The sequence below is a fragment of the Pyricularia grisea genome, assembly GCF_004355905.1.
Source record: "Pyricularia grisea strain NI907 chromosome Unknown Pyricularia_grisea_NI907_Scaffold_1, whole genome shotgun sequence".
Classification (NCBI taxonomy): Eukaryota; Fungi; Ascomycota; class Sordariomycetes; order Magnaporthales; family Pyriculariaceae; genus Pyricularia; species Pyricularia grisea.
The window spans coordinates 449146-475441 of record NW_022156716.1 but is presented as its reverse complement, the minus strand read 5'-3'; the positions used below and the strand labels follow the sequence as shown (position 1 = coordinate 475441).

Genomic DNA, 26296 nt, shown 5'->3' with positions numbered 1-26296 from the left:
CGAGAAACCTTTGGAGGGGAGGCCAGCCCGCTATTCGACCCCTTTCGCGATGATGGAGTTGGAAAAGGAAACCATCGACGAACTTCTGAGGATTGATTTTATTGAACGGACAATGGAGGAGACCGCAGCTTCAACTTTGTTCGTTCCTAAACCGCAATCGAAGGAGCAACGTTTTTGTGTGGATTACCGATGGGTAAACAAATTCATCAAAGGACGACAAGTACTTGCCCCCGACGTGGCCGGGACGTTGAGCAAGTGTGGAAAAGCCCGGAGGATGACCAAGATCGACATTATTCGAGCTTTTAACAGATTGCTAATGGATCCGAAGTCACGGTATTTAACGGCGTTCAAAACCCGACAAGGCACATTTCAGTGGAAGGTCCTACCCTTTGGACTGAAGGTCGGACCCGCCTGGTTCCAAGCTTTTATCAACGCTCAGCTTAATGAACTGCTGGACGCTTTCGCGAGCGCCTACGCAGACGACGTGTTGATTTATACCGAGGATAAATCGGAGCAAGTCCACTTTGAGCAAACCGAGGAGGTTATTTACAGGCTGCACAAAGCCGGACTCCAAGGCGATATTAAAAAGTCAAGTTTCGGCGTTTTCGAAATCGAATACCTAGGTTTACTTCTAGAGATCGGTAAAGGTATCCGCATCGACCCCAAAAAGGTCGAAGCCATCACCAGCTGGCAATGGGACGACGTCACCTCCGTTTCCGCCGTACGATCCTTCCTAGGCTTATGTAATTTCGTCCGGACGTTCTGCCATCACGCCAGCGAACAAGCAGAACCTCTGACCCGATTATTGAGAAAGGGAGTCCCGTTCGAAAAAGGCCCCGAGCAGAAGGCCGCTTTTGAAGCTTTGAAAGAACTGGTGGTCACCGCCCCCGTGATGAGTTTCTTTAAACCCGGTATGCCTGTCCGGATGGACACCGACGCCAGTGGCAGGGCCACCGCCGGTGTCGTGTGGCAGCAACAGGACGATGGCAGCTGGAAGCCAATCGGCTATTCGTCCAAAATCATGTCCCCTGCTGAACAAAACTATCCGATTCAGGATCAGGAACTATTGGCTGTAATCAATACGCTGAAGGACTTCGAACCAGCCCTGTTAGGTACCAAGTTTTGTGTTTTTACCGATCACCAGGCCCTGATTTATTGGTCAACCAAGAAACTTTTGTCCGCGCGCCAGATACGATGGGCAGATTACCTGGCCAATTTCGACATCACCTTTAAATACCGTCCCGGCAAGGATAATGTGGCAGCCGATGCCCTTTCGCGCAAAACCATCGACAGCCCTACGGTCAAGGCCCGAGCTGTGTTAGACCGCACCATTGCACTAATCCCTCCAGAAAAGATCGACTCCCGACCCGGCGAACCTCTTCCAACCATTAACAACTTGGAACCCTCCGCACCTCAAGGAGCTGACCTAGTGGCCCTTATCCTGGAAGAGAACCTAAAACAGAACCTAGGTCGCCATGACAGTCTGTTAACGGTACCCGAGACTACCCAGGATGGCAAGATCTCCTTAAGAACGGCTCTCATCCGCGAAGCTCATGAGCCCAAGATCTTCGGCCATGGAGGCCAGAACAAAACCCTGAGCCGCCTGAAAAGAGATTACTGGTGGCCCGACCGAAATCGAGACGTCAAACGCTACATTAAGAATTGTCGCGAATGTCAACGCAACAAGGTACGACATGATAAGACGCCTGGGCTGCTGCACCCACTGGAGATCCCTAGACGGTGTTGGCAGCACGTGATGGTAGACGGCAAAGCTATGCCCAAGGATAAAGAAGGCTACGATTACGTCTGGGTTTTTATCTGCCGACTAACCAAACTTTTGGCCACCCTACCGGGAAAGAAGACGGACACCGCGGAGACCTTGGCCATGCGGTATTATCAGACCGTGTACCGTTGGAAAGGCGTCCCCGACTTATGGCTTTCCGACAACGCCGGACCGTTTATATCCGAGTTCCTAAACACTTTAAACGAGTTGACAGGAACAAAGCATAAACATGGAAGCGCCCGCCACCCTCAAAGTCAGGGCAGCGTCGAAATTACCAACGCTAAATTGGATCAGAAAATGCGCTTTTATGTAGACAAATACCAAACGAATTGGCGACGGCATATTCCCGCCTTCGACTTCGGCCACAACTCGTCCGTTCACGCCTCTATCGGCATGGCACCGATCGAAGCAGAAACAGGAGCTCGCCCTAGAGACCCGCTCTCTCTACCTTTACCCGAAAAAGACCTGGAGATCGGTCAGCAACAAAAGGCGCTGGAAATGGTCCGCCAAGCCCGGCAAGCTCAGGAACTGGCCCGCAACAACGGACTCGGGGCGCAAATAGAGCAACAGAGGCAGGCTAACAAGAAACGGCGACCGGTCGACTTTACGGTGGGAGATGCGGTTTACGTTAGCAAAAAGGGGTTTTCCACAGAAGCTCCTACGACCAAGTTGGACTCGCAAAATGCAGGACCATGGACGATTCTCGAGGAAAAGGGTCACAGCTTCATTCTCGACACCCCTGCCTGGTATAAAGGTAGTAAGCTGTTCCACGCCAGCCGACTGCGCAAGGCAGCAACGGATCCATTACCTCAGCAGTATCAAAAGCTGGAACCACCGGTCGAAATTAACGGAGAACCGGAGTGGGAGGTGGAGCAAGTGTTGGCCTCACGTCTATTCGGACGAAAGAAGACGTTGCAATATCAGGTATCGTGGGTCGGACTCGACCCTGATGAGACATGGTATGAGGCCCGCGACTTGAAAAACTCACCAGTACTGCTGGATACCTTTCACAGGGAGTACCCCGACGCAGCAGGACCTCCGGTAAATTTGCAACAGTGGATCAGGAGCGCAGCAGAGGATGTTTTTGCGGAGGACGGACCCGAGGACAATGTTGCCGAGCACGATGCGAAAAAGACACGAGAGCGGAGGAAGGCCCCGAGGAGACACACGTGACAAACTCAAGACTCTGACCGCCTACGTCGATCAGGCCTTAGAGGGGGGTAATGTGAGGATCAGGCCCCTAGACCTACCCTCAGAATCACGACTCGGCTCCACACCGAGCCAGGGATCGGACAAGGATCCACTACCTCCGGATTTAAGCGCGTCTCTTGAGCGCGTCGTCGATTGTAATTTCTCTCTTCTCTTCAGTTTAGAATTTTCGTCGATAGCGCCTAATACACTGAGGTTCTCCAATGTATGCCTGGCCGTGACAAAATCCATTAAAAATAATAAAATACCCGTTTGGTAAAAAACCTTGGTTTTTATCCTAAATATATTCCGCGATAGGGGTATTAAATTTATTTTTAACGATTTGGCCATTTAACGACGCTTACCCGCCATTCCCCCTTTTATACGTTAAAACGATATTAACGCCCCCGGTTTAAAAATATTCGCGGAAAAATTTAGACCGGTTATAATTTTTACTATTTTCGCTATAATGTTATTTTATTTGAAAAAAATAATAATTGGTTTTAATTTTCGATCCGGGATTTTAAGGTTTAAACCCGCGGATTTAAGATTTTATATATACGGCGGTTTTTATATCGACGATTGGTTTAGGGCCTATTATTATTTTTTTTATTTCGTATTTTGCCGGTAGGGTAAAATTGTCGTCGGTAATAAGGAAAGTTCCAGCGATTTTGGCGGGGATTGCCGGAATTTATTTAAATTTAATATTAAATAATCGTCTACCCTATTTACCGCGGTTAATTATTTAATAATTGCCGATAACGTTATTATTTTAAATAATTTCCATTTAATAAAATCCCAATATTGTTTGGATATTCGTTCGCGAACAAACCAAATTATTAACGTTACAAATTTATCGGCCTTAAATCGTACCTGTTATAATAGGACGATAATAATATTAATTGTAGATATCTGGTCCCGTTTTAAACCTACCGAAATCGGACGGTTAAAAAAATAGAAAAAACGTGCGGATTAGGTTTAAATATACCCGTTAAATTTGTTAACGTTTAAAGGTATTATTAATAATTTGTATTACGAAGGTCGTTTTTATCGTTCCATCGTTATTCAACCCAAAATTAATATTATTAAATTTTATTTTAAATTTTTTAGTAATAATTAATAAGCCGATTTTTTTAATTTTATGTAAACCTAATCGATTATTACCGATCGTCTGGCCGAAATTAACCGCGGTAACGAGGAAATTTTCGAAAAGGCCCGCGTAAGGATTTTTAAAGCATTATTGGCCTATTATACCCAATTTTCCATCCTAACCAAAGGTTACCCCTGGTTTGGTCGGATATTTAATTCGGACGCAATTTAAATTACCGTCCAAAATTTGCGATTTTTTAAAAACGACCTTTTTATTAACGGGTTAAACATCGATAATGGAATAGGCTTCGATTACCCAAAAGTTAAAAGCAAATATTTTTAGTCGAATTAAAATTTTCCCGATACCCTTTCCGGTCGTTATTGGCTTTTTTATTAATTCGTTAGTAAATTTTTTATATATTATCCATGGAAATTATAATTTCAATTACAATTATTGGTTTTTTTAATTTTATTTTTTCCTTTTTTTTATAATTATTATTACAATTTTTAATTTTAGGAAGCTAATTTTGTTTATTTATAAACATTTATACCTTTTTTAAATTCGAACAATTGGTTTTTAAAAATTGGCTATTTGCAAATAAAATAAATATAGGTAAAACGACCATTTATCTTACGGTTATTTATATATAATATTTTCGTTGCCTGTACGATAAAACCATTTAAAATTTTAACGGCTATTTTCCCACTTTAATTATCGTTTCCGCTAATTTCGTTTCGCAAATTTTTAAAAAGGCCGTAACAAATTTTCCTGCTTTCGACGTTAAATATTATTACGGTTTGGCGGAAACGTACGTTACCGACCCGGCGCGGGCGGTTATTACCTTAATCCAATCGTAATTTTATAAAATATTAACGAAATTCGCTATTAGTAAATCCGATTTTAAATTCGCCGGTACCGTAATTATTACGTTTTATTCGACCTTTTTTATCCGCGAAACCGAACAATTGGATAAAATTTATAACGTAAATAAAATATTTAACCTATAATATATGGACGAAATTATTAATATTACCTTTTAATTACGCGCCGCCGATATTAAAAAAGTTAACGACGATTTCGACGTGGTTAATAATTCCCAATAAATCTTTTTTTCGTAATAATTATTACAATTCCATTTTTTAATAATATTTTATTTAAATTTAATAATTTCGTTAGGTCCCGTTAACGTAAAAACGGCCGTAAAAACGATTTTTCCATTGGCGAAAATACCAAATAAATCCGACGTTTGGTTATATATTTCCCTTTTGGAACCTTATTTTAACGGGTAATCGGAAACGAGGCCCAATATTTCCGTTACCGGGAATTTATAATATACCGCGTATTTCGTTTCGTATTTTATATTAATCGGGGTTTGGCCACCGCGACCCCGATTATTAATAAAAATAGGGACGTTATTAGGCCCGGTACGTTAATATGGGATAAAATTTAAATTTTTTTCGCCCGTTTTAAAAGTTTATTTTAAAAAAATATATTTTTAACGACGTATATTTGGGACGGTAATAGTTATTTCGTCGTTTCGTATATCGATTTTAATATTAAAACCTCGTTAATAAAATTCGAATTAATGGGTTGGAAATGGTGGTTTTTTTATTTTCGTATTTTGGAGCTTATTATACCCACGATAACGCCCAATACCAAATTAACGTTTATTATTTACCATACCGGTATTTTTATTATACGTCGCGGTATGGATATTAAATTAACGTTACCGAACGGTATTATTATTTATTCCCGCGAAAAAATCCCCTTTTATTATATTATTACGGAGGAATTGCAATTTGGCTACCGATTCGAGGATATAATAATAAATACGGAAACCATTTTAAAAAATATTTTTATTTTTTTCGTAGGCGAGAATATAAACAATATTAATACCGCCTTATTTGGGAACGACGTAAACGGGAATGGCGCGGATTTAGGGCGAAAAATTTCGTCCTTTTTAAATATAAGGCTAATCCGATTATTGTAGTTTTTAATAATAGATTATTTTTTTTGGTCTATAATCTACGCCGAAAATAATATCCGGGATGCGGATTTGGCCGAATTGGGTAAGATTTTGGCGTTAAAAGGTGTGGAATTTAAAACTAAATATCGTAATGTCCGATAAAGTTTTAAAAAGAGTTTATAAAAAGGAAAAACCCGTTTCGGATCGGTTATTATTAACGTTTTAATTTAATATAACGGCGACGGTCCCCTTAATTGGGTTTATTCGAAAATTTGTATTAATTTCCGAATATTATTTTCTTTTAGCAGGGCCGAAATGGTTTATTTTATATTAAGCGAATTTCCTTTTATTATCCGCGTAGTGGAAATTTATATAGAAAAAAAGAAAAAAGGTTAGCGCGTCCTGGTTATAACGCCGAATTTATAAGTTTAATCGTAAATTACCTTTATTATAATAATAATTATAATCGCCTTTTTATTTTTTGTTTATTTGTAATAGCTGTTACAAATTCCAATTTTGGTTTTTTATGTGACGATTATTATAATTTTAAATTTTATTGCTAATTTTTTTAATTTAATTGCTATTATTTTGGAAAAAGCCAGTTTCGGCGTAATTATTATCCGGTTTAGTTTATTTTAAACCGAACGTAATAAAATAATTACCAATTTTACTGAATCGAATTTCATTTTTAACGTTTACGTTTTAAATATTAATATTTCGAACGCCGGTTTTAATTTGTATTATAATTGTTGTACCGGTATTATTATCCCTTTAATATGGAACGCCAATATTTAATTGCAAATTTATGGTCGGTTAATTTGTTTGGGTCAATCCAAGCCTATTATTTGGAGGATTTTCGAAATGCGGGGTACCTTTTTCGATTGGGTAAAAGACCGGATATTCCGAAAGATTAATTTTCCGAACCTTTTTTTTGCGGATTTTATTAATATATATTAAATATTATTGGAATATATTACGCGTATACGTTTACCGGAAATTATTATTTTTTTTATTGTAAAATAATTTTTAACGTACGAAATAATAACGGTTATATTTTTTTAACCATTTAATTATTTTGTTTGGATAACGGAACCCTTATAACGTTTTAACGATTTTTGTTCCGATAGGACGCGCCGTATGGGCGAATTTTATTCCCGTTTTATTTTTATATTCGTTTTTAATATTTTTATCCCGTTTAACGAATAGGATTTAATCGAAAAAATTTCGGCATTTATTTTATTATTTGGTCCAGTTTATATCGATTACCAGTATTAGAATTAGAATAGTGGACGTAATACAATTGGCGATTATATTAATCGTATATATTTATTTTATTTCGATTTTACCACTATAAATCAAAGGTTTATAATTAAATTAATAAAATGGATTAAAAATAATAACGGATATTATAAAATTACCGAAAATATACGGGTAATCGGGGCGTTTATCAAGGATTTTGGTATTTGGGTAATTAAACGTCGGAAAACTAACGCGTTTTTTAAAAAGGATATTTAGGATAACGGCGAATACGACCTTTTGGCCGTTATTATCCCACCCTTTTCGTCGGTCGAATTTAATAACGATTATAATAAAATCGACTTTAATTTATTTAAAAAGCCTTATATGCCCGTTTTGGTCGAGGGTAAGGAGGAAGGCGAAGGAACGTTTGGTTCGTTTACCCGGACCCCTACCCGTAAAAAAAAACGTAATTTTAAAAATCCCACCTTTAAAAAAAAACTGGCCGTTATTAAACGTTCCTTTTTTTTTTAATTTGTTTTTGTTTTTTTTTCGTGGTTTGGTATTGGGGTTTATTAGTGGAAAAATAAGGTTTGTATATATATATTATTGTAACGAAAATTATAAATGGGGTTTTTTTTTATTTGGTTTTATTTTTGGGTTTATAATAAAAAGGTTTAATAAAGGGGATAAAATTGGTGGAAAGACGGCTCGTCGTTTTATTGGGGGTTTAAAGGGGGTAACATATATTTTAATTATTGTAATTAGGATTATTATATTGGCATATATCCCGGTATTTTATTTTATTTCGTTATTCGCGGAAAAAATAATTTTCGGGCCTTTATTTACGTCCTATTTTAAATGGAAATTTGTTTATTTTTAATTAATTTACCTTTTATATTGTGTTATTTATTTTTAAAATGTTTATGCCTTTTTTTCGTTGGATTTTACGTATATCCCGTAAATTAACTCTTTTTTAATGTTTATTATTTTATTTATATTTAATCTATTTGGCCTATTATTTCCTTTTTTTAAATATTTTTTTGTTTTTTTAATATTTATTTGGTTTAGTACGTTATCGGGACGTATAATTTTTTGGTTAAACGCCGCCAATTTATCGTTTATTAATTTTTTTATACCCAAATATAATAGGTCGGGGGCGTTAAAATCGAAATTGGGCGTTACTTTATTTTTTTCGTTTCCCCAACCATTTTGGAATAGTAAATACGTATAATGTATAATATTGTTATTGGTTAATATTATATGGTGTTTATTATTAATGCGGATGCGGAAAATGTTTTCCAAAATTTTGCGTAACGTATTCGCGATTGGCCCTAAAGTTGCGCAAATTATAAAAGTTTTTTGCAAATCGTACGTTAAATTGCGGTTGTTTTTAATATTTAAAACGAAACCCCTATTGATGTGTTTAATTGTTAAATTTGCTGGTTTATATCCGTTTCCGGCCGTGGTATATTTTATAAAAATTGATTTTAAAATCGCCGTCCGTAACGGTTAATTTGTAATTTTTGGTCGTAATAGTTAAATTAAATATAATATTTCCGGTTTATAGTTTTTGGTTTTATACCCGTAAAAAAATAGGATTAATTGCGGTATTATGGTTTCTAATATACCGTAATTCCCTTCCTAAAACGCGTTAAATATTATTTATAAAAGGGCGATTATTTGTAAATAGCGGCGTTGCGTACGGAAGGCGAGGTTAATTTTGGGTTTTAAATCCCATAATTTTATACCTATTAAGCCGTTAATATAACCGGCAAATATATTATCGTAAACGCGGTTTATTATAAAGGCGTATATATTAGGTGGTATATTGGTAAAAACCTGTTCTAGGGCGTTTTTCGATATATAATCCTTTTCCAATAGCCCATTTTGGATTAGGGCGGTAATAATAATGTATAAAATGCGGGAACGGAAAATATTTTGTAAAAACCGTAAAGCGTGGTAAAATTTTTTTTTGTTTTTTTGGAATTTATTGTTTTTTTCCAATCCCGTTATATTTATGGATATAATGGGTATATACGTATACTAAAAATAATTAATAAAATTAAATTCGATATGGAAAAACCCTGGTACGGGTAATATTTATTATTTCCTGTCGAAAAGTTGGGACGATTTAATATGGGTTTTTTATATAGCGCGGATATATAATATCGTTTTTTAATCCTTATAAACGAGGACTAGAACGGATAAATAATCGAAATGGGTGGTTTTTAAATTTAAAAAATGTTTAAATAGGATTTTATAAATTTAAATAACGTCTATATAATCCTTTTCGTTTTTTATAATAGCGGGAGTTTGGATAAGGTAAAATATTGGTATAATCCGTGCAAATATAGGGTATTATGGGATTATATCGGGTAAAAAAGGGTTATCGGGGAATCAAAAACCGCAAATTTGGCCCAAAATATAATATTTGGCGTTTTTGTAATAAATATCCGGATATTGTAAAAAATTGGACGTTTGCAGCTATTTTTGGTAAAAGGGTATAATGGCGTGTTATTGGGATTGCGTATATCTTTTAAATTTTGGCGTTAATATAAGGAGGTACGAGGTTAGGTTTTATATTCGGTTATACCTTTTATAACCGAGGTTTTGTATTTTTTCCAGGAAATTGAAATTATTATATACGAAAAATAAAGTTGGGTTACGGGCGATTTTTTTCAAATTGGCCTATATGTATATATTATTATTATTATTCCTAATATTAGGTATATAAATAACTATTATTTATTACGTATTTAGGTAACGGTAATAAATTATTGCGTTTGCCGTTTAATAATTTTATATAATAAATATATTCCAAACCCGGATAACGTATTTATAATACGTTTTAAAACCCCGTTATATATAAAATATATCGTAAATGCGCGTAGCAAATAATTGTTTTTTTGCGGGAAATATCCGTGGGTTAAAATGGCTAATATTAACGTAACGCGTTAATCCGTCGACGTTAGGGGGTTTGTAATTTCGAAAAGGGTATTCGGGGCTTAATGTGGCAAATTCGCGGTTTGTAATAATATATAAAACGGGCGGTAATTTCGAAAATACGAAAATAATAATATTATAAATACGAATAATATTAGGGCTTTGGTTAAAATATTTTGGGAAAACGTATCGAATATTTATTTAAATCAATTTATATTACAAATATTTTTGGCGAAATATTTTTCCATTTCCGGAAATTGGAAATTTGTTAATTCGAAACGTTTAAAATTAAAGGAATATTATATTAAACCCCGGAATTTTTAACGAAATGGGGCGGTATCGATAAAACTAGTTTTCTTTTTTCGTTAAAACGGTATTTTACCCCGTTATTACGTAAACGTTTTCGAATGGTAAAATTTTTTAATATTTTTTAAAATAGTATATCCGTCGCGCGGCGGGACGGAAAATATTATAAATATTTGGTATTATTACCCAAACGTGGATAAATTGGTGGAAATTGGTACGTTAATTACCGTTACGTTAAAATTTAAAGGTATTTCGGATAAAAAGGATTTCGGGGTCGGTTTTGGAAATGGTATTATCGCGTTCGGAATTAAATTCGTTCGAAAATTAACGTAATTTATATAAAAAACGCGTAAACTCTTATTTATTTTCCAATACGGGATTGGGTAATAAAAAGGGCGAAAATATGGGTAATAGGGTATTTAAATTTGACGACGGAAGGTAATATATTATTGGTTGCGTGGATGGGAATATTTCCGTAAATATTAGGTTCGATATTATCGCCGATATATTTTCTTTTAAAATATATGGCAAATTGTTCGTATAAAATAATAAAAGGAATTTTGGTTTGGGTTCGGTAATGGGTAATAGGGGCGTAGATTTTTTTTTTTTTTTTTTTTATAGCGGGTGAAATTGTTATTCGTAATATGGTAAAATTTATGTCGTTTGCGACGAAAATCGACAAAATGTCCTTAAATTAAAACGGGCGCGATTTTTTTGGCCAATTTGATTGGCCGAAAAGCCGTGTGGCTGAAAGGTATATAGAGCGTCCGGTCTACCACTGCGAAGTAGGGGTGGTCTAGTTTGAGCACTGAGACTAATCGTTAAAACGGTTTAATTTAAAAGTTTGAAATTATCGCCAACGAAAAGTTACAAAAGCCGTAATAGAAAGATTGCGCTATGATATAAAACGTATATAACCGAGGGGTATGTGAAAAAAGGGGTTTTCACGGCCAAAACCCATAGCCCCTGGTTATCCCGGGTAGCCCGGTCGAAAAAGCTACTTCCAAGCCCTTTTCCCACTTTTTTTACATGGGTAAAGTACCGCCTAATTGGGAAAAGAGAACTTTATTAACGAGAAGATCACGCCCTGAGGGCTTGCATGCAAGTTAGTGTTTATCAAATTTGAACAGCACATCAAACGACCGAAATTTGACAACTTTGTAAAAGAAGTCGCCAATTTAAAGCGACGCCAAGAAACCAAGATCGGCCGCAATCGGGCTGTCAAGAACGATACATATCTTTTTTTCTTTTTTTCTTCTTCTTCTTTGCTCCCCGGACCAACAAAACAAGTCTTGATCCTCAAGTTTGTGCGTATCTGTATTTGAGCCCCCGGATAATCTTGGTGTGTCGCTTAACTTGTACCCGTTTGGTTTTCCTTCCCTTGAGGGTCGAAACAGCAGAGTGTCATGGGGGGGGTATGGTTCGGGTAATTAATAAAGAGGGGCTTCTGAATGGGGGGTCGTGGTAAAGGCGACTCGCAGGCAGCGCTAAAACCAAGCTTGGACCAGGTTTTACTGTAGATCCAGGGGAAGGGAAACGAGGTCCCTTGGGAACCACACCTAATCTGGACCAGCCTGAAAGTGGGACCAAAGGACCCTGAAATACTTGTCCTCCATTTCAACAGGGGAAATCCCCAAAATTTGTTGAGGCGCTCCCAAAAGCAGTTTTCGTGAAGCAAGCACATGTCAGCGAATTAAACTTTGCAATCCAGCGTGCGATACACTGCAAGTGACAAAGTTCTAGTGAAGAGATGACTGGCATAATTCTTCAACTAACGCATGTACCTGACACTTACAGTCTTCAAGTCTTCCTACGCCACTGTAGAGGCTAAAGCAAACAACCCGACAAATGTCGATCAAGCGGTAAAGCATTGGTGCATAATCTAGGTGGCCAGTAATCGAGCCGAGCGGTAAGGCCGAGGAACCGTGGATTTCCTGGCAACTAGAGGTCGGGTACTACCAGTAGTACCTTTAGAGAAAGAAAAAAGACCCTCGACTCGCATACAGACACAGTAATAGTAGAATAGAGCCCAGCACAGTACGTACCCCTAATTAACGTGCCTTCCATGAACGTGCCAGTCAAGACAAAGAAACTTGGTCGGCTCTCTCGTTCCTTCCCAACAGATGCGCTTCCGATAACAGATAGCCGGCTGTTGTCTCCCTTTCAGGGGCACACCGCCGCAATGGAACAGGGGTCCCCTACCTAGACCCTTCGAACGTGTGGTTATTATTTTTTACCCTTAACGGCTGCGAGCCCAGACTGCTCCACGTTCGAAACGACATCCAGACCCGCAAAATTATTCCACGTCTTGTTGGAACACAACAAAAAAAGACCCTCCCACCAAACTAAACATCTCCCAAGAACCCTTCCCTCTCCATCTAGTTTCTTTGTTCCTTGTGGAAGCAGCAACAGTCTCTTCACTCAGGTTCTTTTCGATTCCATTGCCCGGTGTTTACAAACGTTTTGCTTCTTATTTTATCCTGGTCTGGTCAATAATCACAACCAATCATGTCCACTACCGTCACTCAGCGGCCGGGCGCCGTTGGCCGCGCTGAAGCCAAGGTGAGCGAGATGCAACCACTCCGACTCGATTTGCTTGTTTCGTTGCTTGCTTGGTTCTTACCAATCCGTTGAGTCGATTGCCTAACCTAACATGCCCTCAATCAGTCTCAGCCCAAGGAGCAGCAATTTCCAGACATCAACACCCTCAGAAATGCTATTCCCGCACACTGCTTTGAGGCATCTCTGGTGACCTCAGTGGGTTACTTGGTGCGAGATGTCGCTCTCATCACCGCTCTCGGCTGGGCCGCCTTGACCTACATTCCCCAGATCCCGGATTCGACTCTGCGTTGGACCGCCTGGGCTGCTTACGGCTTTGTCCAGGGCCTCTTTGGCACTGGTCTCTGGATTCTGGCCCACGAGTGTGGCCACGGTGCCTTCAGCAAGCACACTCGCATCAACAACATTCTTGGTTGGGCCGCCCATTCGGCCCTGCTGGTGCCCTACTTCAGCTGGAAGTTCTCCCACCACCGCCACCACAACTTCACCGGCCACATGGAGAAGGATATGGCATTTGTGCCCGCCCTGGCCGCCGACCGCGAGGCCCGCGCCAGCTTGCTCTCCCGCTTCGGCATCGACCTCGAGGTCTTTGAGGACACTCCCATCTTCCAGCTGGCTCGCCTGGTCAGCCACCAGCTCTTCGGCTGGCAGACTTACCTGCTCTTCAACGCCACCTGCGGCAAGCAATCTCTGCAGAACAAGGGTGCCGCGTGGTTCCGTCAGAGCCACTTTGAGCCCACCTCGGCCGTCTTCCGCCCCAGTGAGGCCCTCTACATTGCCATCTCGGACATTGGCCTCGCCATAGTCGCCGCCGCCATCTACTGGGGCTCCACCAAGGTCGGCGCCGGCACCATGTTCCTCCTGTACGCCGTTCCCTACCTCTGGGTTCACCACTGGCTCGTCGCCATCACCTACCTTCACCACACCAACAAGGAGGTGCACCACTACGAGGCCGACAGCTGGACCTTTGTCAAGGGTGCCGTCGCCACCGTCGACCGTGACTTTGGTTTCATTGACCGCCACCTGTTCCACGGCATCATTGGAACCCACGTCGCTCACCATCTGTTCCCGTAAGTTGCGTTATGCTTGAAAAATTCCGTCTCAACCTCTCATGACTCGTTTCGGAATTTTTCACCGCTTCCCTTACTCATGCTCATTCTTTTACAGGCGTATCCCCTTTTACAAGGCAGAGGAGGCCACTGAGGCGATCAAGCCCGTCCTTGGAGACCTTTACCACAGCGACAACCGCCCCTTCATGCAGGCTCTTTGGAACAACTTCACCACCTGCAAGTACGTCGAGAAGGACCCCAAGGTTCCCGGCGCCATGAGGTGGGCCGATTGAGTCGTCTCATATCGTGGTCCATCTTAGTTGTTTGGACTATGGTAAGGAGACATGACACGTGCTAGCTGCTACTTTGAGTCGAGCTCTCTTTGCATGGATATGACACAGTAACAAGCCGTCACGTCATCTTTTTTTTCGGACAGCTTTTCCTTTGGCGGTGACATAGAAATAGAAAGGCAGGCCATGCCTATGAGCGGGCTCTATACTTATCTTTCGTCCGAAAAAGAAGGGAAAGAAATGAAAGAAGGAAAAGGAATAGATCGGGTGGGGAAACCGTTTAGACCGTTAGACAGGGATATACAGAATAAAAAGAGCAAATATTGATGATTTCCATTCTTCGCATGACTTGGCGTCGCTTGGTAATCTAGTCTCTGTATTGTCTACTCATGCGGCAATACTTTCCCATTACTGTCGCCCGACCATATACGAAACCTTACAGAGCCGTACAGAAGACATGATAAGCGGGCGATGTAGATTGAAATGTTTCTCCCAAAGTTAAGAGATGAAACAAAACGCTAATGATAACAGGTTTAGGCTCGAAGGTAACATTATTCGACGTCGTATAATATTACGGCCACATTTCAGCGCCACTATATGTACGCTGCTTGCCCATGTAGAGAAGAAGCAAGAAAGCATGCATCCAAGATAGCGCTCTTCTTTGCATCCCCCTCTGCACTTCCCGCGATGAAGCAATATTGATATGTGCGCAGAAGTAAGAGGTGCAGCGTTGCAGCTTACGGCAAGGTAATAAGCTTTTTTTTTTCTTTGTCGTGCATACGCCCCCCCGTCGTATTCCCATGTCGCCCTGTTTGTTTTGTAGGTTTTGCGTCTCGTGATAAGGTTTTTTTTTTGGAGCATTTGTACGATTGTTGACCCGTCATCTTTCGCGATTCGAAACTGGGCCCGTATCGCAGGGCGTGTTTTCCCTTGGCAACCCGGCGGTAGATCTGGCGACCTCTCTCAGTCCCGAGGTTCTTGTCGCGCTGAGAATGGGAGAAGTTTTTTTCTTTTTCTCTTTTTCTTATCGTTCTCCATAACGCTCTGTGTTTGGCTTCGCACCATGCCCTGGTTTGCTCCTTGCTTTTCGCTCCAACTGTGCCCTGCCAACACATGCGCTCTGTTCAGAACCTAAGGACAGAAGAAGCTACCGTTAAGCTAGCAAACGATGATTATAATTCTAGTGAGACTCATATAAAAGTTATTGAATCCAGTAACGGTTCACGATTCGACAGGCGCTGGAAGCCGCCAGCCTACTGGAATGCAATCGGGACGGGGCATTGTTTGGCTGGCAGAGCCACTTTTGGAGAAAAGAATTAGAGAATGGTCAGGTTGATCAGTTTCAGTGCTCTCCATCTCACAGAACGCTATATTCATATCAATGTACTTGGGTGACCTGGGCCAATGTTCTTATCTCCTGGCATCTTCGGGCGCATTCCTCCTATCAGCGCCAGAGCTTTCGCGTCCCGGGCCTGCTACATTCAAGCAACGACGAGGTTTTACATGACCCTTTGATGTCACGTAATCATATTTGGTCATGATTCTCTTATTTATTGAAAGCGTTTGTTCCAGCAGCAATAAAACAGCCTTTCTCACATGGTCCAGCTTCATCCGACACAATCGGAGCAAATTACCGGAGAAACGTGTTCGGTGATGCTCTTCGCCATAGACACCTTCGTGGCTGCAAATCACTCTTCGTGCAGCTGTGAAGATTAGCCAAGCTGGCCTTGTCGTCTCAAGTCTTGATCGAAAGCTGCTCGTCGCTATTATCATGTAAAGGTGCTTCTTCTTCGCCCAAATCCTTCTTTTGTATATCCAATATCTGTCTGTATAGCAGTTGGGAAGCAGTGTACTGGCCGTGCATCGTCAAATAGGAAGCCAGTCTGCGCAAATTGTACAATTTGCAGCTAAGCTTGTCCCCCAGCTCCCTGTTTTGACGTTCCACACGTTCAGCAAATTATGTAATCCCCAAATCATATTCGGTCCTTGCCCGTCATGGATGCTATTTTACTTTTCAATCATTTGTTCAAAGAGAAATATTGCCTCGTCATGTCGCCCTCATTGTTCTTAGGTGTCGGGTAAATCTCCCACCATCAAGACTATTGCGATATGCTGTTAACCCCTGTCGCGTCGGTTTACTTGCAAAGCTTGGTCCAGCCACGATGTGTCTAATTCCATCTCTCCCAGGGCTTGATATACTGGTGAGTGTTCTCGGATGTATTGTCACGTTACTCGCTTGTCTTTGCTGCACATCCTCATCCTCGACTCTACCGCGTGCTTCAACTCCTCGGAGTCTTGATAGCGGCCTTGACGGCGGTAAACGGTGCCGAGTTCGGTCGGCGGCTTTCCCTTGCAAAACTTGAGACCACCTTACTTCTATCTGTTGGTGACTAGTAGATATACTTGTCCGCACTTGGATAATTAATGCGCCGAATAGTCTTAGTTTCTCGCGCTGCTGGCACCGTCTAAGTTTGAGGGTTGGGAAAGAGTTTAGCATCGTCGGCCTTGTCAGATCCCATCAACCATGGACCTCGATCCCCTCTTTTCAGCCAGCTTTCAAACATAGGCCAACATGGATGCGGTTGGCGGCTCATGGTCTCGACCAATTTCGTCGAGATCCTGCTGTCCAAGAAATGCAGGCGGCCACATCTGAAGAGCTTTTGACTATGTGACTGGGCACCGACCCGCTTGGAGAGCGTCGAGACTCAAATACCTAACCTGTGCAGGGACCAAGAGACAAAAAGCAGAAATATGACACACCGAGCGTTATTCAACGGTGACGCAACCAAGTGACGGTTCAGCCCTCGTTGACTTTCTACTGTAGAAAGAGCGTGCAGAATATAAATGTTTTCGTCTGCAGAAACGGACGACTCTGCTCCCCATTCTCTTAGCCAACCTTCTGCCTTACCATATAAGTCACGCTTCAAAGTTCAATACCTGCTTTCAAAAAAAAAAATTTTTTAGTTAAATCATTCGTCAAACATTACATTCAAGTCTATAGTCTATAACTAACGCAGCAAATTTGCAGTAAAAATGACTGCACCCCGCCGTGGCCAAGATGCCAACCAGTGCGAGGGTAAACACCAACCAATCCCCCTTTTTCTCTATCTTGTGGGCAAACCCAACTATTTTGAAAACAGAAAAAAACAAAGAGAAACAGAGAGAAATCATTAAAAACAAGTTGCAACCCCCTCCGAACCGTACCGTTGCCGCTGCGCACATCCAGGCGTACATTTTCCCCGTGGGAGTACCAGGAGTCCGTGATGCTGTCAGTAAGAATATTATGGGTGCACGGGAGATCCAATTGCTTGGTCCTGCTTGGCCATTTTCTCGGCTTGCAGCCTCTGTTCCCTTGTTATGATACCCTCCTTCTCAAGCTCATATTGGCCCAGCTCATTCTCCATGTTGGGGACCACATTCCACAGCCAACCTGCGAACTTCTTCTTAATTTTGTGGGCCCCTATTATGGCCTTGTTTCTCCCCCTTTTGGCAGCCCTGGCTGTGGCTGTCGCAGCAGTCTTTACGAAGCGGAACTGGTGACCGATTGTTCTCACGCATCTTTCGCCTTGCCAATAGCACATTTCCCATCCGACGATGCAGGATCTCCCACATACATCCAATGCGCTTTTGCATTTCTTTAAGCCTGATTGGACGCGAGGTGCGCATTTCTCGATAACTTTCTCGGCAATTTCATCGCATTTCTGGCCGACTTTCTGTCCGCACTTGACAACGCCGACTCTGCACGTTTCGAGCTGCTCCTTGGCCCAATACCAGCAATTGTCAAACCCTTTGCTCACTTTCATTGCGCAATATTCTCCTGCCAGTCTGGCGAAGGCGTCGCACCCTTCACTGAGATCCTCGTTCACCTCTTCGATTTCTTGTTCAGTGGGTAACGCCTCGGCGGTATCGCCCTCAGAAGGCGTGGCTGCAGGACATACGTCCGTCTTGGAATTGACCTTCGAGTGGAGCTGCTGAGGACCCATATTGGCCTTCTGCTGCTGAGGACCCATATTGGCATTCTGCTGCTGAGGACCCATATTGGCCTTCTGCTGCTGAGGACCCATATTGGCCTTCTGCTGCTGAGGACCCATATTGGCACTCTGCTGGTAATAAGCCTTACTGGCATACTGCTGATATTTGGGATCAATGCCGTTAGGCACCCAATGGCTGTCCTTGGTCTTCTTGCGTTCCTTGTTGAAAGACCCCTTATTTGACCTGTGTGATGAATGAGATCCCATTATCCCCATGTGCGGGGAAAAATCTTCCCGACAGTAAGGTCGATCTCCTCCATAGTAATTTTTTTCACTGATATATATATAGGTTTGGTCCCCACCCATGCCATCCGAGACGGGAGGGTTGGAGCCGAACCCGTTCGTGGGCACGTTGGCCCTTGGGGAGATGCAGCTCCCACCAGAGAAACAGTTACCAAGCCAGTCCGACAGACCAGAGCAGCCGCAACCTGAGGGGTCAGCAGGCGAAGTGCTGGTGCCACCGCCAGAAAAGTCGCCGCCGCCACCCCAAAAGTCGCCGCCGCCACCATCGTCACTCCTTTTGGTGATCAAGATGTCGCTGGCCGCGACTGCGGGACCGCCGAGGATATCGACGCCATCGCCGGGAAGAGCCAGGACATCAACGCCCGAGGCTGCAACCAGAAGAAAGGAGACTAGATTTAGCCCGCGCATTTTGAGGCTTGGATTGGTTTTCTTTTTTTCTTTTCTTCTTTGGGTTGTAAAAAATCAGGCGACAAAAGGGAGAGAACAAAGTGGGACGGAAAAAGCAAAAATGGGAGGAGAAGGTAAAAGATTGACTATTCCAAAGCAGAAGCCAGGCGGAAAAGACAGTAAAGATTGGCTATCCGTAAGCTGGATGATGGGGAGAAGAAAATTAGTGATACTTTGGGAGGCCGAGATGGTGGCTTTTATCACATCCATCATGATGGTCAGTAAAAGACATCTGATGGTGTCAATGTGCCTTTCCTCGCCTCTAGGAGAGCATCAATTCGGGATATCCTGGTCTTTTCCGAGTAACGTTGCGTACCCCCTGTTCGGCACCCCCCCTGTTCGGCACCCTGAAAATCTAACAACGAAATGCCTACTTTTATAAACTGATTTAAATATAAAATTATCAACGCACAAAAATACAATCGTTTTCAGGCTTCTCCGGTTCATTAACCTCTTCTTCATCAGCTAAACGTTCCAAATTTTCTATATCATTTTCCTGCAATCCAATAATGTTCTGTTTGTTAACCAAAAGCTCGTTTGGATCCGGAACCACCCTCCTCCTTTTAGCCGGCCGTATTGCCTCCAGTTGTGCTTCCAATAAGCTGATTTTGTGCTGGGCGTTAGCCAAAAGGGTATCTTTGGCTTCGAAGCTTTTTTGGACTTTTGCAAATAAAAGACGTGAAGTAGCGTTGGTTTTGTTGGATTGGGAAAGTTTTTGCAGTTGAAATCGGACATCTCGGGTCGTTTTAGGGGTTTTCCAAATAAGTAAAGACGGGTCGTTAATTTTTTGGGCTGGGCTTTCCGGTGTTTTATCCCTTTGCAAACCGTTGTTTTTATCTTTTATAACGTTGGCGTTGCTATTTTTTAACAAAAAAGGGCTTAAAAGTGGTTTAACCAAGTTTACCGGCCATAACCCCGTTGTACGCCAACCAGATTGAATGGTTTTTGCTATAAATGCTTTTAATCTGGCTTTTCGATAACAAAGTAGGAAATTTCGTTTTCCAATAATTGTTGAACAGCAAAATTGGCTAACAAATCCAAGTTGACGTCGATAAGCTTCTTTTAACGGCCCAAAAACCGATAGATCCAATGGTTGGAGAACGTGTAACGAATGAGGGGGTAAATATAGGAGTTGAATATTATTTTACAAGCAAAAAAGTATAAATTCGTCCGTTATATGTGATCTATGGCCATCCAAAACTAATAACCGCTTTTCAGGGGTTAAAGGTTGGGTATACGGAATAAACATTTTTTTTAACCATTCGATAGCCGTTTCGTTATTTGTCCACCCGTTTTCGGTTGCGTGAAATTTCCAATTATCGAAAAGGCTTAAATCCGTCGGAAACCATTGTTGTTGTACGTTTTTTCCCTTAAATATAACAAGGGGAGGGAGGGCAACGCCCGTAGCCGATATACATTCGATTATAGTCGTCCAACCCCGCGTTCCGGGCTCTTTCCGTTGCAACGGCCGGATCCCGTTAAGCCCTAATACCAGGCCGTTAGATCCTTTACCTTCCATTATACCGGTTTCGTCCATATTCCAACGGTTTTCCGGTTTAATAGCGTTAATAACCGGGTTCGTAATATAAAGCCACCAAGATTTAATTACCTCCGTAGTAGCGCCATTAACCCGGGCGTTATCTATTCGACGGGGCCTTTGGGTCTTAAGGATTGGATAACGAGCCAAAAAACGAGTTATCCAACGTTTTCCAAGGCCTTTTGTCTCTCCGGCGGCTTGAAGAATTCGTTCGGCAAAAAAGCGTAATTCTTGATGCGTTGGCGGAAGCCCTAAAGCTGTTTGGGTAAGTACCCAATCAGCCAAATGCTTTTCCTGTTCCGTAGAAAGCCTTTGAAAAGGGCTTTGTGCTTTTTTATAAGCTTGAGAACCTTTAAGTCGACTTTGAAGTGTAGACCTAGGTATTCCCCATTTTCGGGAGGTTTTTGCAATTGGATTGCCATTATTGACGTCGTTAATTGCAGATATAAGCTGTTTTTCAGTATATTGCTTCATTGGAAAATGGAGAATCAAGATTAGAAAAAAGTAAATCCAAAAGTGAAAGATTCATCGAGATATTTATAATAGAAGTTGGAGGATAAAAATAAAAGTGTTGTTATTTTTGGGTGCCGAACAGGGGGGGTGCCGAACAGGGGGTACGCAACGTTATGAATAACATGCTTCTATTTTTTGAAAGGGCGGCTCTTTCGAGCTTGGTACTAAGCGCGAGCTTGACTCAACAATTCCGTTGCTCTGGGTCAAGCACAACCACAAGTTACCTTATTCAGTGATCAGTATCTAAAGCTACTGAACGGGGGAAAGTCGGGGATGACCGATAAGGTTGGTCCAAACGGAGAGAAAGACATTGTTAGTTGACATAATGGCGGATGGCTATGCCGATGCTAGTTATACCACATCGTGACATTTGCATTGTTCAGCTTCGAAAAATTCACCCGAGTCAATGTTCGGCAATTAATCGGCTTTGTTAATACAAGCATACAATCAGGACAAAAGCTGGAAAGATTTTTTTTTTTTTCATTCGCTGTTATTTTGGGAGCGACATCTTTGTGAGCGAAGGGCCTTGTGTAGCCATGAGTCTGGTCCGACTCTGGTCATAACAGCGATACAAGGCTCAACGTGAACTGCTAGATGTGTAATCCATGTGTCGGACTGTCATGACCAGCCGGCTTAACGTTGGCAAGTTCCAATCACTTGGTCGCGGGTAGTATTTACTGGGTTTACCTTGTTACGAGTCCAAATTTCTGGTAACAGTATCGTTGAGACGAGTTACTATTTATGTACCCTTGCATTAGGACCAACCCTGTCAGCGAGCTAAGGTTTCTCTTATTTTTGATTGCGCTAGTTCGTCTATTCATTATCATGGAGTGGTAGGCTAAATCCCCTCCATCGCGTATACGAATGGAGAAACTGGTAGCTGAATGACTTGTCCTTTGATAGCAAAGGTCGACCTATTCTCAACACACATTACGATCGAATGATTTCATGACAGACATTTTCTATTTTTTTTCTCTTGTTCCTCTTCATATTAGGCTTCTTATTGGACAATCCTTGACCGTCTACGTCTCTCCAGCTCGCTTTCAATTCATGTCACAGACAGAGATTTCTGTTAACAGTCAAAGGTCTGGTTTTCTGGGGGTTTAGCCTCAACCCATCAATCTCTTGTTCTTTACATTTTCAGTGGAGCTATACCCAACCACAGGCTGGCTCATCACCTCTTGTACTCTCTGAGAATAGAATTGGCAATTACATTCTGACCCGGGTGGTGCCCAACGGCTTTGTAAAAGTGATAAGCTTCGTGATCATGTACAAGGCCGTGTTCCTGGTATGATCCCCAGCTCAAGATCTTCCAAAGTTCCAAGCTGCACCTCAATGTCACATACAGGGCTCGGCGCAGTGTAGAATAGACTCGCATTTTGACTGCAGTGGCCACAGGGGCAAGCGTCAAGCTGCTTATTTGCACCGGCTGTGAGTGGAACCGCTCCAGCCCTACTGGGCTGTACAAAGCTGGCCAGGTGAGCAAGAATAAAAAGACGAATATAGGCGGAATTCGGGGGCGGAAGTTTCATTGCTAGTTTAAAGAGGATATTAAGAGTGTCACTTCTTGATCAAACAAAATGTCCTCCAGTAACTTTCCCCTACCCAGACAAAGCTCATACATTGTTTTCGTCAAAAGAATATATTCGCCACCAATCGCCCCTATTTCCTCGAATCGAGTCTCCTTTGGCATAAAGTATCTCATGCGGGCTATTGTGTGCAGCCGAAAAAAATGCATTCATCCTGAGAACGATGAGGAGAATTGCCTACTAGGATTAGTTACAAGGAACGCTTTGATTTCTTTGCTGATGACCCTAAAGGTCATGCTTTTTGCCCACCGCCCACACACTCCCCCCTGCGGGTTGATTATGTGTCTCTCTTTGCTTCGTTTTGTCAAAGCTTGTCACCTCCCATCTGGCAGGTAGGCCTGGGCAGCTGGGGTTCTTGCACATGACGTCGACAGTGCATTGGTACTGATTGATATTAACCGTGCCGCCGCGAGTCGCGTAGTCGCTGCCGTACAACTGCCGGAAAAGTCCACCCGGTGAGACTCCCATCTCAATCGTTACTTTGCACGGCCGTTGATCGCCTTCGTGTTCGTCAAAGCTGCCAGGGCTAACAGGGCGCTCGGGACTTGTGGAGCCGACAGAGCCAGAAGAATTTGCGAGAGCGCCGGCTGGGGATAGGGCCAAAATGGCGGCCATGGCCAGGATTTTTGCGAGCACCATGGTTGCAACTTCTTTGCAAAGCAGTGGTGTGTGCGTTGATGTGCAGTACTAAAAAGATTTTTTTTTTTTTTTTTCAATGCTGAAGACGCTTGAGTAATTTGTTTAAAGCCTTTGTAAAAAAAGTGAAAAAAAAGGAAAAAGAAAAGAAAGAAAAAGAGGGTCGACCAAATGATCAGCAGTGGAAGACTTCACAAAAGTGTCCGAAAGCTGAATGCAGTTTATTTATACAGAATCACCGACCTCGTGCGGCTTCTTAAAAACTAAATCAATGCACGGTGCTTTCCGACTTGGACCCCTTGTCGGGACCCTTCTTATGTTATACGAAAGCCTGAAGGATATGGCATGGCACACTGTCTTCTCGACTCGTCACAAGGGTCTCTCTCATTTGCACTAGGAATATCCCTCTTTTTAGTCCAACTTCTGAAAGTTTATTTTATTTTCAGAACAAAGAGATCACTCCCATCTTTAGAAGTTTTTCTGATTTTTTACTCGTGGCTATCAATGCGAATATCGATTTAGACTCAAACCAGGGCGTCGTAGTACTATATAGTTAACCTACCCACCAGGGTTTGGACGGGATTTATAATTTCCGGAATACAGCTATATTTTATTGTTGCGATTTCATCCCGGAATCAACTCTAAGAATTGACCCAAATTAAGATTGGCCATTGCTCTATTACTCCAAGAATTTAATACCTAAAATCAAAACCATACGATAAACTAATTGCTGTTGTCACACGCATCCTTTGCCCTCTGCAACCCAAAATCCGGAATACCAAGATTTACCGACTTATTCAGGGTATAATTAGTCTGTAATCAATTATGTTCAATCTTATTTAATGATATTTAACTGCGATGAGTGAGTTCGCTGAAAAAGGTTTAAATTTGTGGCGGTGCGCTGTAAATTTTCAATTTTCCGCGACAGACAATTGTTGGTTTAATTAGGCCCAAGAATAGGATAGATTATCCCAGAATTTAACGCGCGTGCCCCCCNACTGCCTTTACCCTGAATACCAGGCTTGTGGTGATTTCCCCCCCCCCCATTTCCAGGAAATTTCCAAAATAAAGACACATTTCCGGTCCTGCGACCAATTTTTATTCCCTCCATTAAGTTTTGTTTTTAGGATGTTATATAAACATTCTGAAACATAAATTTTGCTTTTCTTTATTTCTTTTCTTTTCTTTTTTTTCCTTATGTTTTTAATAATTGCGCCAATTATATATTGTAATTTGTTTGTACTTAAGCCGATTATTATAATAAAATATAAACAAATAAGAACGTGTTAAAACAAAATTTAATTTACAATATATAAAGGGTGGAATAAGCCGCTATTAACGATAGAAAATTATATAAAATTATCGACATTAATAACCAATTTACAATACAAATCACTTTACCAACTGTTATAACTTTTCTCAACTCGTAACTTTCCAACCTTTGAATTCTACTTCAAAATTCCTTTCCTATTACCATTATAACTTTCAAAAATTCTACCACTTTCGTTATTATCAACACCGGTAAACTCCTTGCTTACATTAAAAAGCAACCTTAAATTTCCGGTTATATGGTTAAATTCAAACCTTCACAACTCTTTTTCGGAGTGGATGTCTAACCTGGGTTTTTAATACTCCGGCCACTTTTCCTATATTACTCCATTCCTAACTTTAATCATAACCCCTTTATCACTTATTTAACTTTAACGCAGTCAGGAATGTATGTACTGGAAGCTTTTATATCTTCCTAAAAGGTGCTTACATTATATTTTACATAGCCGTAAAACTAGTATATCGAGGTTCTCCAACGCATGCCTGGCCGTGATAAAACCAAAATTAACCCTTAAAGCTATTAAAGCCAGGGTAAGCCTAGCATGGCAGCTAGTTTGTTGGCGCCTTTCGACGAAAATTTTATTTTCAGCAGACGAAATGGAATAACGTTGGTAAGTTTCACGCGTCGCGAGGAATCGGTATTGTCTTTGTGACTCGTTGGTTACGGGTCAGGACCAGCTAATAAAAATGCCTCTTCCCTTGTTATTTCCACAAATATATTTGAAGAAGCATGATATCTCTCAATTTTCCGAGTTGGTTTCACAGAATAAACCGCTGCCACTCGACTGGCAGGTACCTTTCGCTAAACGCCCACCAATTGACTGCATCGTATGACATTATTAGTAATCGATCCGTTATAGTCGTAGAGAGCATTAGGTTAACTTACACGACAATCAATCGAACAGTCAGCATTAACTTCTGATCCCTTCTGGGCGCATGAGTCCTTACAGGTTGCTTGGACGAGGGCGACAAGGCTGGCAATTGCAAAGAGTCGAAAATGCATTGTAGTTAAGTTGGTACTAAAATCTTTCAAGCTGTGGAGTCTAACAAAAAGATCGGGTGTAATGCAAGGAGTAAAAGTTGTACTTTTGAGCATATTAAAGTTGGTAGTAGAAGGGTGACGTGAAAAGCGGTAAAATTATCACTATTTATATTTTTTTCCAAAATGTAATATTCGTTATCGTTATCTTGTATAAATAGGGGTGCCCTGCGATTTGCAAACTTTATATATATTAATAATTACTCCTGAACATATCAGTTCTAGCCCCTAATTTTTTAAGCTGGGTTTATTACAAAGTGGCGTACCTGGGCGACTACCAACCGCAATTAGGTGCACTTTACGTGATAAGAGGTTTGGGTTCCCCTGTTAGTTATTAGTTTAGGCGCGTGTACGCGGTTGGTTTTGCGTGTCTTTTTTCTTTTCGTAAACTTATCTTTGAATTTTCGAATAAAATCGCCTTTATATAACCGGTGAACAGAAGGGCCGTGGAGGGCTGAAAAAACAACCGTCCTGCCACTAATGACAACAGATTCTTTCTTGGCCACCTGCCCTTGGTTG

The 26296-nt window shown here is 41.5% G+C and overlaps 3 protein-coding genes across 3 annotated transcripts; 1 reads left to right on the top strand and 2 right to left on the bottom strand.

The window, feature by feature from the left end:
* Nucleotides 1-12784: 12784 nt before the first annotated feature.
* On the top strand, nt 12785-14743 carry PgNI_00111 (uncharacterized protein). The gene is made up of 3 exons (XM_031120195.1): nt 12785-13077; nt 13183-14144; nt 14242-14743. The coding sequence occupies exons 1-3, from the start codon at nt 13024-13026 to the stop codon at nt 14414-14416; spliced, it is 1191 nt and encodes a 396-aa protein (XP_030986070.1). The 5' UTR covers nt 12785-13023; the 3' UTR covers nt 14417-14743.
* Nucleotides 14744-17694: 2951 nt separating this feature from the next.
* On the bottom strand, nt 17695-19095 carry PgNI_00110 (uncharacterized protein; the record flags this gene model as incomplete). The annotated part of the gene is made up of 1 exon (XM_031120194.1): nt 17695-19095. The coding sequence occupies one exon, from the start codon at nt 19093-19095 to the stop codon at nt 17695-17697; it is 1401 nt and encodes a 466-aa protein (XP_030986071.1).
* A 3903-nt stretch (nt 19096-22998) lies between these two features.
* Nucleotides 22999-23412, bottom strand: PgNI_00109 (uncharacterized protein; the record flags this gene model as incomplete). Its single annotated transcript, XM_031120193.1, has 1 exon — nt 22999-23412. The coding sequence occupies one exon, from the start codon at nt 23410-23412 to the stop codon at nt 22999-23001; it is 414 nt and encodes a 137-aa protein (XP_030987314.1).
* Between the last annotated feature and the right edge of the window lie 2884 nt (nt 23413-26296).